This window comes from Ailuropoda melanoleuca, chromosome 17 (genome assembly GCF_002007445.2).
Source record: "Ailuropoda melanoleuca isolate Jingjing chromosome 17, ASM200744v2, whole genome shotgun sequence".
In the NCBI taxonomy this organism is placed as follows: Eukaryota; Metazoa; Chordata; class Mammalia; order Carnivora; family Ursidae; genus Ailuropoda; species Ailuropoda melanoleuca.
In genome coordinates this window covers 30,307,785-30,320,627 of record NC_048234.1, presented here as the reverse complement: position 1 = coordinate 30,320,627, position 12,843 = coordinate 30,307,785, and the positions used below count along the sequence as shown (strand labels likewise).

The window sequence follows — 12,843 nt, the reverse complement described above, 5'->3', positions numbered from 1 at the left end:
GCTTCTTTCACTTGGAATAATGTCCTCAGGTCTCATTTTGTTGTAGCATATGGCAAGATTTCCTTCTTTTTAGGCTGCATAATATTTCATTGCACGGATTTACCACATTTTCTCTTCATCCATCCATCCGTGGACATCTGGGTGGCTTCCTTCTCTCGGCTGTTGCGAATAATGCTGCAAAGAACACGGGGACACAAAGATCTCTTCGCAATCCTGTTTTTAATTCTTCTGAATATATATAACCAGGAGTGGGACGACCACTGCAAGGTACTCCTACTGCACTTGAAATCGTGGGTAAGTTCGCAGCCTGGTTTTCCAAAGGCCTGGTCCATAAGACAAAGGCATAAACACCCCAGAAGCAGTCTGTTTCCGAGTCTTCAGATCCTCTGTTGTTGAGAGATGGCCCTGCCTGCATTCTTCTCATTTTACCTCACCCTCACGCTCACATTCCTTGGCCAAATTTTCTTTTTTTTCAATGACTTGTGCCTGGATGCAAGACTTTTCGCGAGGTCTTCCCACTTGGCTCCTTTTGCTCATGCGTCGGCTGTACCAGACACTTTCAGTGCACAGAAACCCATCCAGAATAAACACCCCACGTGTGTGTAACGTTTCTGAGTCCAATAAAGAACCACCTCCGGCCAACCCCAAACGTGAATGATAAAAACTTTATGATGTCGGGGCAGCGACAGGAAGACGCCTCCGTAAGAGTCAGCAGGTAGAGACGTATATGCTGTATGCTTAAGTAGAAAGCTGCTCTGCACTTTTCTACACAAACACCAGCCACACGTTAAATGCTCTTCATATGGCCGAGCGTGTGGAATTCCAGATCGGCGCTGTGCTCTCATTTGTTTATTTTCCAACCACTGTATCTCGACGAAATGTGAGTCGCGAAAAGAAGAGTGAAAAAGGGGTGGAGCAGGAAAGGCCACAGAGAGTGGAAGGGAAAAAGGAATGGAGGGAAAAGAAACAAAAGCAGCCTCCCTCCCTCTCATGCTGCTTTCAGGGGGAAATTCCGGCTGGGTCATTTCAAGGGGAAGTTACTGTCACTGGTGGAAATATTTAGGTATAAATTACGGGAAAGATCTAAGGCAGGGTTTTCATCATTAAGAGAAGCTGCCGTATCAGGGAATTCTTAGGTGTCTCTTTAGAATGAGAAGGCAAAGACCACCAAGGAGCACGCCGTCTTGAAGAAAAATGATGTCCCGAAAACTGGAACCACGTTGGGGGGACCCCATTCATCACCACGCATGCACGCAAACTCTGACAGCCCGATTTAGAAGCAAAGTTTCGTGGAACATTCGGCCCGTGTCACGGACTCTGGAGGCTCTACGTGTGGGAATGGAACCGTAGAGGCCTGTAAGTCTCAATTCCGTTTTAAAGCAAGTCTCAAAATTTGGTTTCCATCCTGGGGGCAGATCCTGCGTGTTCCAAATTCTCTCGGTTCGCTACCCAAATCAGAAACAGGACTTTCCTCCTCAGAACTTCTCAGATTGCTCAAGAAAATGTGCTCTCTGTCCATCAGAGTGAGGGAAACAGGAGATGACACCAGGCCTCGAGTCAGATCAAAGCTGTCTTGCTCAGCAAATGAGATGTTCGGCCTGTCTCAGGATGAAGAACAGATGGTTCTGGGGATGCCACCAAGTTCGGGATGTCACCTGTGTTCGGTGAGAAGGGGTGGGTGTTGTGCAGGTCTAGTCACATTCCCTGAGCAGAACCATGGCTTTTTCTCCTCCTAAGCTCTTATTTCCTATGATTTCACATTTCATTAGTTGGGCTGATTGGATCTTTTACTCCAGCCTGTTGAGGAAATTCTCCGGGGAACCTCAGCTCAGATTGACTTTGGCCATGAGTGACAAGGCGTAATAGCGACCCTGCAGTTAAGAATTTCTATCTCCCTGATATCTTGTGATCTGTTTTATTTTGAAGGTGCCATATTGTCTCCTATCTGTTAAAAGAGCAACTGAACAGATATTTTTAAAACACGAAATGATTCTTCTGTCAGTTAGGTTGAATTTGTTTCTGGTGTGGAGTTTGATTTGGATTAGAAATGTGCCAGAAAAGCTGTTTCAAACACAGTGATGGGGGAGAAAGGCAGAAAATAAATCTTCAATGTGTCAATGAATAAAACAGAAGAAGCTGATTTATTAAGCACAGCAAAATAAAATGGAATAGAGGGCCAATTAATGCTTTCTGGGTTCCACTGATGTCTGGTATAAAATTTAATCACGACCAAGGAGTCCACACAAAATTCCAGTCCTGTGTTGCTCCGGGAATCGAAAACTGGGAAGCACAAATGTGAGGTTTTGCTTACAAATGTGAGGCTGCTATCGTTGGAGGACGACGCTATCTTACACCATTTTTGCATTTCCAGCATGTTCAGCTCTGCCCTAGGTAGGGAGCAGAAGCATGGCATTTACTGGCTAAGCTGAATTACTAACATCGAGCTCCCCCAGACTCATTTTGTTCTATACCTTAAACTCCCCCAAATATTAGGAAAGACTTCCAGCTTTTTTTGGGTCAAATCTCCAAGTAACACTCACATAAACTTATAAGCCACCTACAAACATTACGTGTGTATGTGCGCACATATAATCCAGGGGCTAAAGTATAGCTATCCCTCACTACTGCTATTATTAGCACAGACTGGACGGCTTAGAAAACTACCACCACTTGCAACAAGCGGGACAACATGCAACAGGTGTTCACACGTGTGCACGCTCCCATGTGTGTATAAAACTACATTTAAATGCATAGGAACTCTGCGCGCAAGATACGCTATTAACTCAGGAAATGGGAGGCTCAGAGAGACCAACGTGCCTAAGGACCCGTAGCTACTGAAGAGCTGGGTAAGTGATGAAGCATTAAATCCTGACGTGGCAGCAATAGAGAAAGCTGAGTTACAGGGGGTAGCCATCCGTGAGAGCCAAAGTGGCCGTTCCAGACCACCAATGGCCATGGCGGCGGAATTGGCCTTGCGATCCAGCTCCCGTCGGCAAGTGGGCATTGACACTCTTCTTGAGGCCATAGTGGAAATCAGAACTTTTCAGGAACAAAGTGTCCTTTCCTTTTTTTTTTTTTTTTTTAAAGATTTTATTTATTTATTCGACAGAGATAGAGACAGCCAGTGAGAGGGAACACAAGCAGGGGGAGTGGGAGAGGAAGAAGCAGGCTCATAGCAGAGGAGCCTGATGTGGGGCTTGATCCCATAACGCTGGGATCACGCCCCTGAGCCGAAGGCAGACGCTTAACCGCTGTGCCACCCAGGCGCCCCTTTTTTTTTTTAAGATTTTATTTATTTGAGAGAGAGAGAGTAAATGAGAGAGAGCAAGCACGAGTAGGAGAGGTGGGAGGAGCAGAGGGAGAGAGGGAGAGGCAGACTCCCCACTGAGCAGCAAGCCTGATGGGGGACTCGATCCCAGGATCCAAGGATCATGACCTGAGCCAAAGGCAGATGCTTCACCGACTGTCCTTTCCTCTTTTTAACATTCTCAAGAGACTATGCGTCCAACTTCCAAACACACTACACGCATCTGGGTTTGCTAGTCTTCTGCTTGAAAAATAGTGACAGTTCTCAAATCAAAAGAAGAAACAGAGAGATGATCGAAATCAACCCCAGTGTGAATGGTAGCTGCACCTGAATAATGATTTGGGTGGGGGGTGGTGGTGGGAGTGGGGAGTGGGATGTTTCTGCAAAACAAGAAACACGTAGCTGCTTAGGAACATTGAAAGCAGTAAGAGAATTCCTCCACATGGAACTGGTTGCTCAGTCCAAGCCTGAGATACCCCAGGCGGCACGTTTGTTTTGAACACAAATAAATAGCATGACATCAGGAGAGGGCTGAGCAGAGCATATATTCTCAACCCTTGGCTTGTAAGACCCCTCCCGGGAGGAATACAATCACCGTCATCTTCCAACCTCTAAGACAAATTACTAGAGGAAAGAGGGCAAAGGTTGAACTAGTCCCCAAAGAAAGAGATAATTTAATGATGGGAGGGGCTGGGGAGACAGAGAAGCTGTATTCCCCAAACAGAACTGGGGAGAAATTTCAGGAGCCAGTGAAGGGTAGCAGATGGGATCTTTAATGCTCTTCGACACGAAGAAAGGTACAGCTTTATCACGTAGCAAGATTCCTGTGGGCCATTTCGTATGCCAAATATTTTATTGTCAAATACCTTTTGCCTTTCACCAACCTACCAGAAGTAGGAGTTTCTCTTAAAGAAACAGAGCATCTCCCCGTCTTCCTGTAGCTATATAAACAACTTCTGAAGCTCCCATCCTTCCCAATGTCTGATCGTGATTTATGCAGGACTATTTACTCAGCTCAGGCTCTGGGAAGGAACAAGGCAAAGCCTTCAACCTCACGTAGTTTCCAATCTAGCGTGCAAAACAGACAGCAAGAAAACGTGCAATGTACTAAGTCGTTCTGAGGACACGAGAAAGAAAACTGAACAGATAAAGAGTGGGGGAGGGGAGTGCCCCGATTTTCAGGGACGGGATACTCGAGAAGAGGCATAAATTAAGTGCTATCTGGGGGAACGGTGCCTTAAAAGACGACGCTTGTCACAAGACACACAGCCCTGGTTTGACCGTCGCACAAAAGGCATAACCTGGAGGAGCTCAGTGCTGACATCTTGTGCTACAGGACCTAGCAACCCAGACTGGCAAAGAGCTTTAAGTTTCTGCAAGAGGACTGATTGTTTTAGGGGATTATGAGAAGGTCTTACGGTATGAAAATTAAAATAAATCTGCCAGGTAGTGAAAAATAACATATATATATATATACACACACACACACACACGTATGTATGTATATATATATGTATGTGTGTATGTGTATATATATATATATAAAATTTTTGTGTGTGTATGTACACACATATATGTGTGTATATATATTTTGTCACCGTGAAGAGAACCCCGAACAGGCAAGAGCAGCACCATTCTCTCAGACAGCTCCATAGTGGATGTCCTTTGAAAGTATTCAAAGCACGGCTGCGTGCTGGTTACAAGATGGGCTTGGGCGTCCATCCTGACTTGGTGGAAATCCAGGCTCTACCACTTACTGACTGTGTTTCTTTTACCCTTTCAAGCACTAGTTTCCTCACCTGTAAAGTGAGGACGGTACCTGGTCGTCCTGCATAGAGTTTTGAGGATCCTATCAGACGATGCATTTAATGTGCATAGCCCAGTACCTGGCATTAATTAGAAGGATGAAAAAAATGCCATATTTGTGGCATGTTAATATAACCATGAATGTATGACATATTTGACATGGAATAAGATGTATGCAATACTGTGAATAAAAACATATGATTTGATCATATGGCTTTATAATAACCAGTCATTTCAACTGATTTCTATTTAGCTTGCAGGAGAGCTTCTTATTAAAGTAATCTTGATATTTTGGATGCTTCACCTCCTGGAAAGAGATGTAAGGCTATTACTGATCTGAATCTGTTAAAGCATGAATGAAACACCAAGGTCCACGACTGTACTAACAGCAGGGGCAAGAAAGCAAGAGACCGTGTTCTGGCTGTTTTGAAACCCAGGGCAAGGTTTTCCTGCTCGCATACCATGCAAAGCCATTCTGTTGAGGACAAGTAAAATTTATTCAACAGAAGTGCTTTTCCAGAAGCAGAGGGATCTTTCCTCTCTTCTGAATCCTCCGCTTCTGCCTGGTTCAAATCACAAAGGTGCTCTACAAATAAGACGTGACAACCGTGCTCTCCCGAAGAAGCTGCCAATGGCACGAGGAAATGAATGGCCCGGGGAGGAGAGCCCCAGAACAAAGGGAGACAGACACCACCATCCCTGCAACACTCAATCACAATGCCATGGCCGGGAAGCGGGCATCTCCGAGGGACCAAGGGCATCTGGTTCAAAGCCTGGTGAAGAAAAGGTCCCAGGCACGACACAGGATTATTTGTCATTCTGACATCTAGGAGGAAAAGGGGTCAGCTGGACCATAAAAGGCTGCTGTCGTTGCCAACTCTACTCATGTTTAAACTGTTAACATGTTCACGATCAAAGTGCCTTTCTTTATGGGGTAGGTGGTACAGATCGCACTATTTTGTAGATTGGAAAAATGGAGGGGCAGCAAGAGCCCCTATAAACAACAGCTGGAAAAATGGCCAGCCTCGCCTCCCCGGATGCAGGACGCTACACCGACTTAGGGAGCAGTGGTACCAGCCACTCCTGAGCAGCTCACTGCGCCCGAGCGGTGTGAGTACCTTATGTGCAGCATCTCATCTTCACCAAAAATCTATGAGGCTGGCAAGCGTTTTACCTGCATTTTACAGATGGCGCCACCGAGACTCTGTGAGGTTCACTGAGCCACTGAGTGATCTGTCTGAAGCTAGAGACTCTAGCTTGAAAGAGTTACCAAATTTCCTCTCCAATTTATGGTGCTTTGGAGATTCGCGAAAAATAAAGACTCTAAGAACCGGATGGAGAAAAATTACTAATAAATTGCTGTGATGAAAATGGGAGAAAGAGATGAAACAGAAGGTAGAAACAAGTATAAGTTAAATATATACAGTGAGTCAGTAAAGGCTTTGGTATCAGAAGTAGCAAATAGGGAGAAAGTGAAGGCTATGACTGACTGGATTAACCCAGTGACTGGATCATTTTGTGCATCCCTGGGAGAAGCCTAAACGACCACCTGTCGTGGTGGGGGTGGCAGTTATAGCAGCTACCATTGCATCACAGCACGATGAGGGCCCAAGAAGGTCAAGTCTAGGGAGTAAATCTCATATAAGGATTTTGAGGTCCCTCTGTCCGTACTGTGTTCTCCTATCCGGGACCCAGAAAACCCTTCCTTCTCCTTTGAGATTTTGCCTGCTGGATTGATTATACATTTCTCTTAAGAAAGGCATTTATGGAACTTTATAATACCCTCTCCATGGCAACCATCCCACAAGCAAAAACAGGAGACAATGGGCATATCCACTTTGAAGCAATGGCAAGTTTGCCTTCAGACCTGAGAGGTGCAGAAAGAGAATTCTTATTCTAGAGAGTTCCATCAGGATTTTTATGGTGCAGAACTGACAAATGTCACTCCGTTTTAGAGGACCGTGACCCTGAGTACTGAGAGACAAGCAAATCTGAGAGCATAAGGGGGTACTCCCAGATGATAACATTTTCATACTGAAGGTAGAATATCACGGAACATCACTTTCCCATTACGAAAGCCAGGAAACTGCAAAACTTGTCACCTCTGTGTTTTCTCCTTTAATGTTTTACTTTGTATTGCAGAGTTATGTTTACTAATGAATGATGGAGGTACTTAATGGTGGACTCATGTATGTGTGTTTAAAATTTTATTTATTTAGTTGAGAGAGAGAAAGAGAGAGACAGAGCACAAGCAGAGGGAGAAGCAGACTTCCGGCTGAGCAAGGAGCCCAATGACTCTGGGATCATGACCTGAGCCGAAAGCAGATGCCTAACTGACTGAGCCACGCAGGCGTCCCAATGCACATTTTTTAATCCAGTTATTGTGGAGAAATTAGGGAAAGATAGGGGCAGATGGGATACATATATGGGTAGGCAATTTCTATTTCAATCAATCCAAAAAATGTAACTAAAGAAGTTAGTAAAAAGTAGCTGAGAAGTCACACATGGCAATTATGTAATAACCATGAATCCAGAAGAACCAAATGGATGTGGATAAAATACTACATGGAGGGAGTAGTATCCTATCACCTGTATTTCTACTGCTGTGTAAGTCAGATGTGACCCAAATTTGCATGAATCTCTAAGACCTGAGAGCAGGGTCTTAGCCTCAGGCTAAAACGTATCAAGGAAAGCAGCTTAGCTTCACTTTAGAAAGACAAATCCTGAGACGGTTTATAAAACTATGATCAAGAAAAAAGCAAAGTGCAAAGGCGTCTGAAATTTCCCATCAGAGGCACCCCTGATGTGCTGGGTGCTGGGCACTCCAAAAGCCAGAACCTTCCTTGAGGGGTCAAGTAGTGTGCAAAGCACTTTTTATGTACTTTGTCCTCATTTCTGTAATAACTCCAAGCTATGTAATCCTAAATGCTCACATTTTACAGGCAAGGATGTCGAAACAGAAAAATTAAGTAACGTGTCTACAGTTACCCAGCTTACAACAGATAGTTCAACAGTCAACAAAACCCAGGCAAGCTGGGGCTGCAAACTGAACTCTTACTCAGTTTGCTGTGTGCAGAGAGAGCAGGGCGCGTGGTAAGCAGGTCACACAGGACTTTGAAGTTTTGAAGGTGGTATGGGGACAGGGTGACAAGGGAACTGGGATGAGAGTCAGAACGAGTCTCTCCTCTGCCACTAACTCAACAAGGTGAATGCAGACCATTCTGTGTCTTCAACTAAACTGAAGCGGATTCATGTCTAAGACCACATTCCACACTGGAATGTAATGACCCGGACAAGCAAGTTGCAGGAATCGGTAAGAGAATGACGCCATTTACAAATACTTGGATTGAGCAAGACATATGTTATGTCTATTTCCATATATCACTCGTGCATACGAGCTTATGGTTCTTCCTTTGTCTTTCATTGTGAAAGATACATGAATAAATCATGAGAGACACTCAAATATTACATACTATTTTCTTATCGTATGACTCCCCGCTGCTGTAGGTGGTGGCAAGCGTGGACGAACACTCTTCCAGGTACCAAGGCTTCTTGCCGCTCTCGGCTGTGCTGCTGATGGAGATGGTGTAGATGCTGTTGGTGTAGCCATCACACGAGCAGTGGTCTTTGCTCCTTCCACCGTTTCCTGAGGCCCAGACAAAAACAGAGCCGAGGCCTCGCCGCCCCTGTTCGCACACAGAAAAAGTTAAATGATAGAAGACACAGATCACAGACTCTAAATGCAGAGATCAATATCAACAGGGCACGTCAAATATTTACAGGAGGGGTGTGATGCTATTTTGGTAACATGCTGGATGTAAGCTGTTTGAGGTAAGAAGAGTTGCTTTTATTTTATTAATTTTTTATTTTTATTTTATTTTTTAAAGATTTTATTTTTTATGTATTTATTTGACAGAGAGAGAGACAGCCAGGGAGAGAGGGAACACACGCAGGGGGAGTGGGAAAGGAAGAAGCAGACTCCCAGTGGAAGAGCCCGATGTGGGGCTCGATCCCAGAACCCTGGGATCAGTCCCTGAGCCGAAGGCAGACATTTAAGACTGAGCCACCCAGGCGCCCCTAATTTTTATTTTTTTTAAAGAGAAAGAGAAAAAGCACGGGGAGGGTGGGGAGAGGCTGAGAGAGAGAATCTTGCATGAAGCCCAGCCCAGGGCTTGATCTCACGACCCTGAGATCAGGACCTGAGCTGAAATCAAGAGTCAGATGCTTAACCGACTGAGCCCCCCGGGGGCGCCCGAAGAGGAGTTGCTTTTACAAACTAAAACAATCTGGATGTAATGTACAGCCTGGTGACTATAGTTAATAATCCTGTATCGTTTATTTGAAAATCGCTAAGAGAATAGATCTTAAAAGCTCTAGACCCACTGTGGTACTCATTTCCCAATACACAAATATCAAAGCATTCTTTTGTATGCTTGAAATGAATACAATGTTATATGCCAATTATATCCCAATAAAAAAACCTAAAATAAACCTTTTCACATGTCACATAGAAGTCACAAGAGCGCCAGTGATGACAATAAGAGGCCTAATGTTCATTAGGTACCCACCATAGACCAGGCACAATTATAATTGTTTTACATGAATCAGGCTGAACTCTTCCAACAGCCCTGTGGGAATGGTACAGTTTTTGTCCCCATTATACAGATGAAGAATTGAGCTACAGAAATTAAGAAGTGTTCCCAAGGTCAGATAGCTAGGAAGTGGAAGGACAAAATTTGAAGCCACACAGCCGGACCCCAGAGTTGGACTGTCATTAGCTGTAATTAGTACAGACCTATACTAGTGCGCTAACTCTTCATCCATATGAAATAGGGGCTCTTATGCTCCCTCAGTTGACATATGAGCAACATGAGGTGTGGAGAGGTTATGTGATTTATCCCCAGGTCACATTGTTGGTGAGGCGCAGAATTAGGGATAATGTGCCTTTTAGAGTTGTGCCTCCCTTGTGTATGGCAGGGACACTAATTATGAAGGATGTTAATGGATGCTACCAGAAATAAAAAAAATTTCAAGATTAAGTATGTTTGGGAAACTTTAAGTTAAACAAAATGAAACAGAGTCCCCTACTGTAGAATTTGATAAGTGATTGTTCATCGGAAAACTCTACGGGAGGCACAATTGGATGTTTTTTCCAAACATGGATGGTGCCATGTCTGGAAATGGCGGATACCTTCTTCAACCCGATCCGTGAAATTTTTCTTACAAGGCTAGGAGATGGGGTTACATTCTTTATGCCAAAACTTGGCATCCATTTGCAGAGTTTCCTGAGGTCATAAAATGATTAAGGAGAAGAAGCAAAGTAGAACATAGACATTCCGAAGCATAATGACTATTTGGTTCCGTAAGATAAGATCTTCAGAAGAAAAGAGAGAAGTTAGCCAAAGTGAAATGTATTTCTCTGAATAGCTGGAGCTGAACCCCTCAGAAATTTAACCTTTTTAAAACCAGAAGTCACACTGAAGGACACGTAGGCCAAATCTATCATTTGGTAATTAGAGAGTGAGAAACGAAGTCACTAGATGGGGATGACTGAACCTCTTTCTTGCTTCCAGGCCCTAGCTTTTATGGTCTCAGGTGGAGGGAAAGTATTTGGGATGCTGTTTTGGAATTTCTGGTAAAAGAGCCAAGGAAGGAGAGATGACAAAGAATTTGAAATATCCTTGATAAACTCTCTCTGACCGTGAAACCTCAAGGAAGAGAATATTTATGACACAATTTGACCTGAACATAGATTTCTTTTTGTCTTTCAATGTGGAAAAATGCAATATGATCGCACAGGAATGGGAAAAATTCATGAAGAGAGAGGGAGAGAAAGTTCTGGATGTTCTTGCCACTAGACAGCTGGGTCTGGTTTACCTTCCTTCAGTTTGTCATCAAAATATTCCTGAAATGTACAGAAGGAGGCAAAAATCACTAAGCCATCATAAACGAGGGATTTTGTGCAATGCTTTGTAAATCTCCAGAAGGAATTACTCCTCACTATGGTGTGGATGGCCAGATTGAGAAACTCTGGTGACTGACTCAGACCCTCACCTCAGAGACAGAACATGACAGCCAGAGAAGGAAGGGTTCAATTCATCATCAATATGTACTCTCTCTATCACACACTGAGGGACTGTGTTGCTGGCAAAAAGCACAGTCACAGTGGAGCTTTCTCTGACAGGTCAAGAGAATGCATGAAATAATGCGAAAACACTTCTGGTTTAAACAGCACTGGAACAGATACTAGATTAAGAACCATAAAACCACGAAAAAGCACGTATGCCATAATCACATATACACACCTATACAAAATTATCACTGGGTACCTATGTGTAAAATTCACCGAAAAGATCTTTAAAAACGTACTCAGCTTTAAAAGAATATTTAAGAAGAAAATATTTAGAGGGTACTTTTATGTTCACAGTGTAATTATAAATGGAGGATACAAAATGATATAATATGGTCTCAGTTTAGAAAAAAAATGTATGTGTGGCTGAGTGTGTGTGTGTATGTGTGTGTAAAGAAGTTAATGTATATAAAGTTATATGCATGAAGTGACCATAAAGTGACAATGTAACAGAACTTAATTCTGCTTGGTAAGATTAGGATTTTTTTTTTTTCTTTTTCATACCATCCCTCCATGACCATATATGATTTTTATAAACAGAAACACATTTATTCCCCTCTTAAGAGGGGAAACATAGGGCCAATTCTTTTTTTAAAAATTTTATTTATTTATTAGACAGAGAGAGAGAGACACAGCAAGAGAGAGAGAACACCAGCAGGTGGAGGGGGGGAGGGAGAAGCAGGCTTCTCGCTGAGCAGGGAGCCCAATGTGGGGCTGGATCCCAGGACCCTGAGATCATGACCTGAGCCAAAGGCAGATGCTTAACGACTGAGCCACCCAGGTGCCCCCACAGGGCCAATTCTTAAGAGATAATTTTTACTTTATGATCAAGAGGGGTTTTACACACAGTAGGTTCATTGTGCACTAAAAGCAGCAGAGACTAACATTTATAGAAACTTACTATGCACTAAGTACCGTACAAACATTATTCTGCACAATTCAAGTCTATATCATCATTTCATAGACGGGTAAACTGAGGCTCAGAAATGCTCATGAATGCCAGAGCCAGAGTTTCAAATCCAACTGGAGCTAAAGCCTGTGCCCTTAACCCTCAACAATAGTCTTCTTTTGGGCAAAAACAAGGCTGGTGGTTGCTGTACTGTTTGTAGCCAAAGCTCTAGTGTCTTCACTGGAACTTGGCTTTAGAACCTAAGAGCAGAGCAGCCTCCAAGTTCTTTCCAGACTTGGTGTCAGGATTAAAATGATAAAGAAAGGATGCATGCGTGGTCCTGAGCATCCTCAGGGAGAAGGATGGAGGTTCAGATGCAAAATTCTGCCTAGAAATCCCAACCTGACCAGGGCTGCCTCAGAAGTAGGTCCACAAGTCATTCTACCATGGCGGCTTCCAGAGAGGACACCACTGTGAAGGAACTAGGTCATTATTATGGGGACCAGGACATCTGCTGGGTTGAAAGAAAGAATGGTTGAAAGAACAGTAGGTTGCCACTGCCCTGGAAATGTCCTTTCCAGAGAGAGGTGACATCCCTCTATCAAAGATAATTTGAGGGAATTCTTTTACTACTGGGTATGGTGAAGGGAAACATCAAAGGACAGTATGAGATCAATAACCACCCAGTCCCCTTACGATGCAAGGAAGTTG

The 12,843-nt window shown here is 43.7% G+C and overlaps 1 protein-coding gene across 1 annotated transcript in view; it reads right to left on the bottom strand.

Annotated features, from left to right (window-relative positions):
* Positions 1 to 12,843, bottom strand: part of PCSK5 (proprotein convertase subtilisin/kexin type 5) — a 309,676-nt gene that overhangs the window by 103,720 nt on the left and 193,113 nt on the right. The window contains exon 8 of the mRNA XM_011231366.3: positions 8,587 to 8,799. Within this exon, the coding sequence (XP_011229668.1) occupies positions 8,587 to 8,799 (213 nt within the window). The remainder of the gene's footprint in view (positions 1 to 8,586; positions 8,800 to 12,843) is intronic.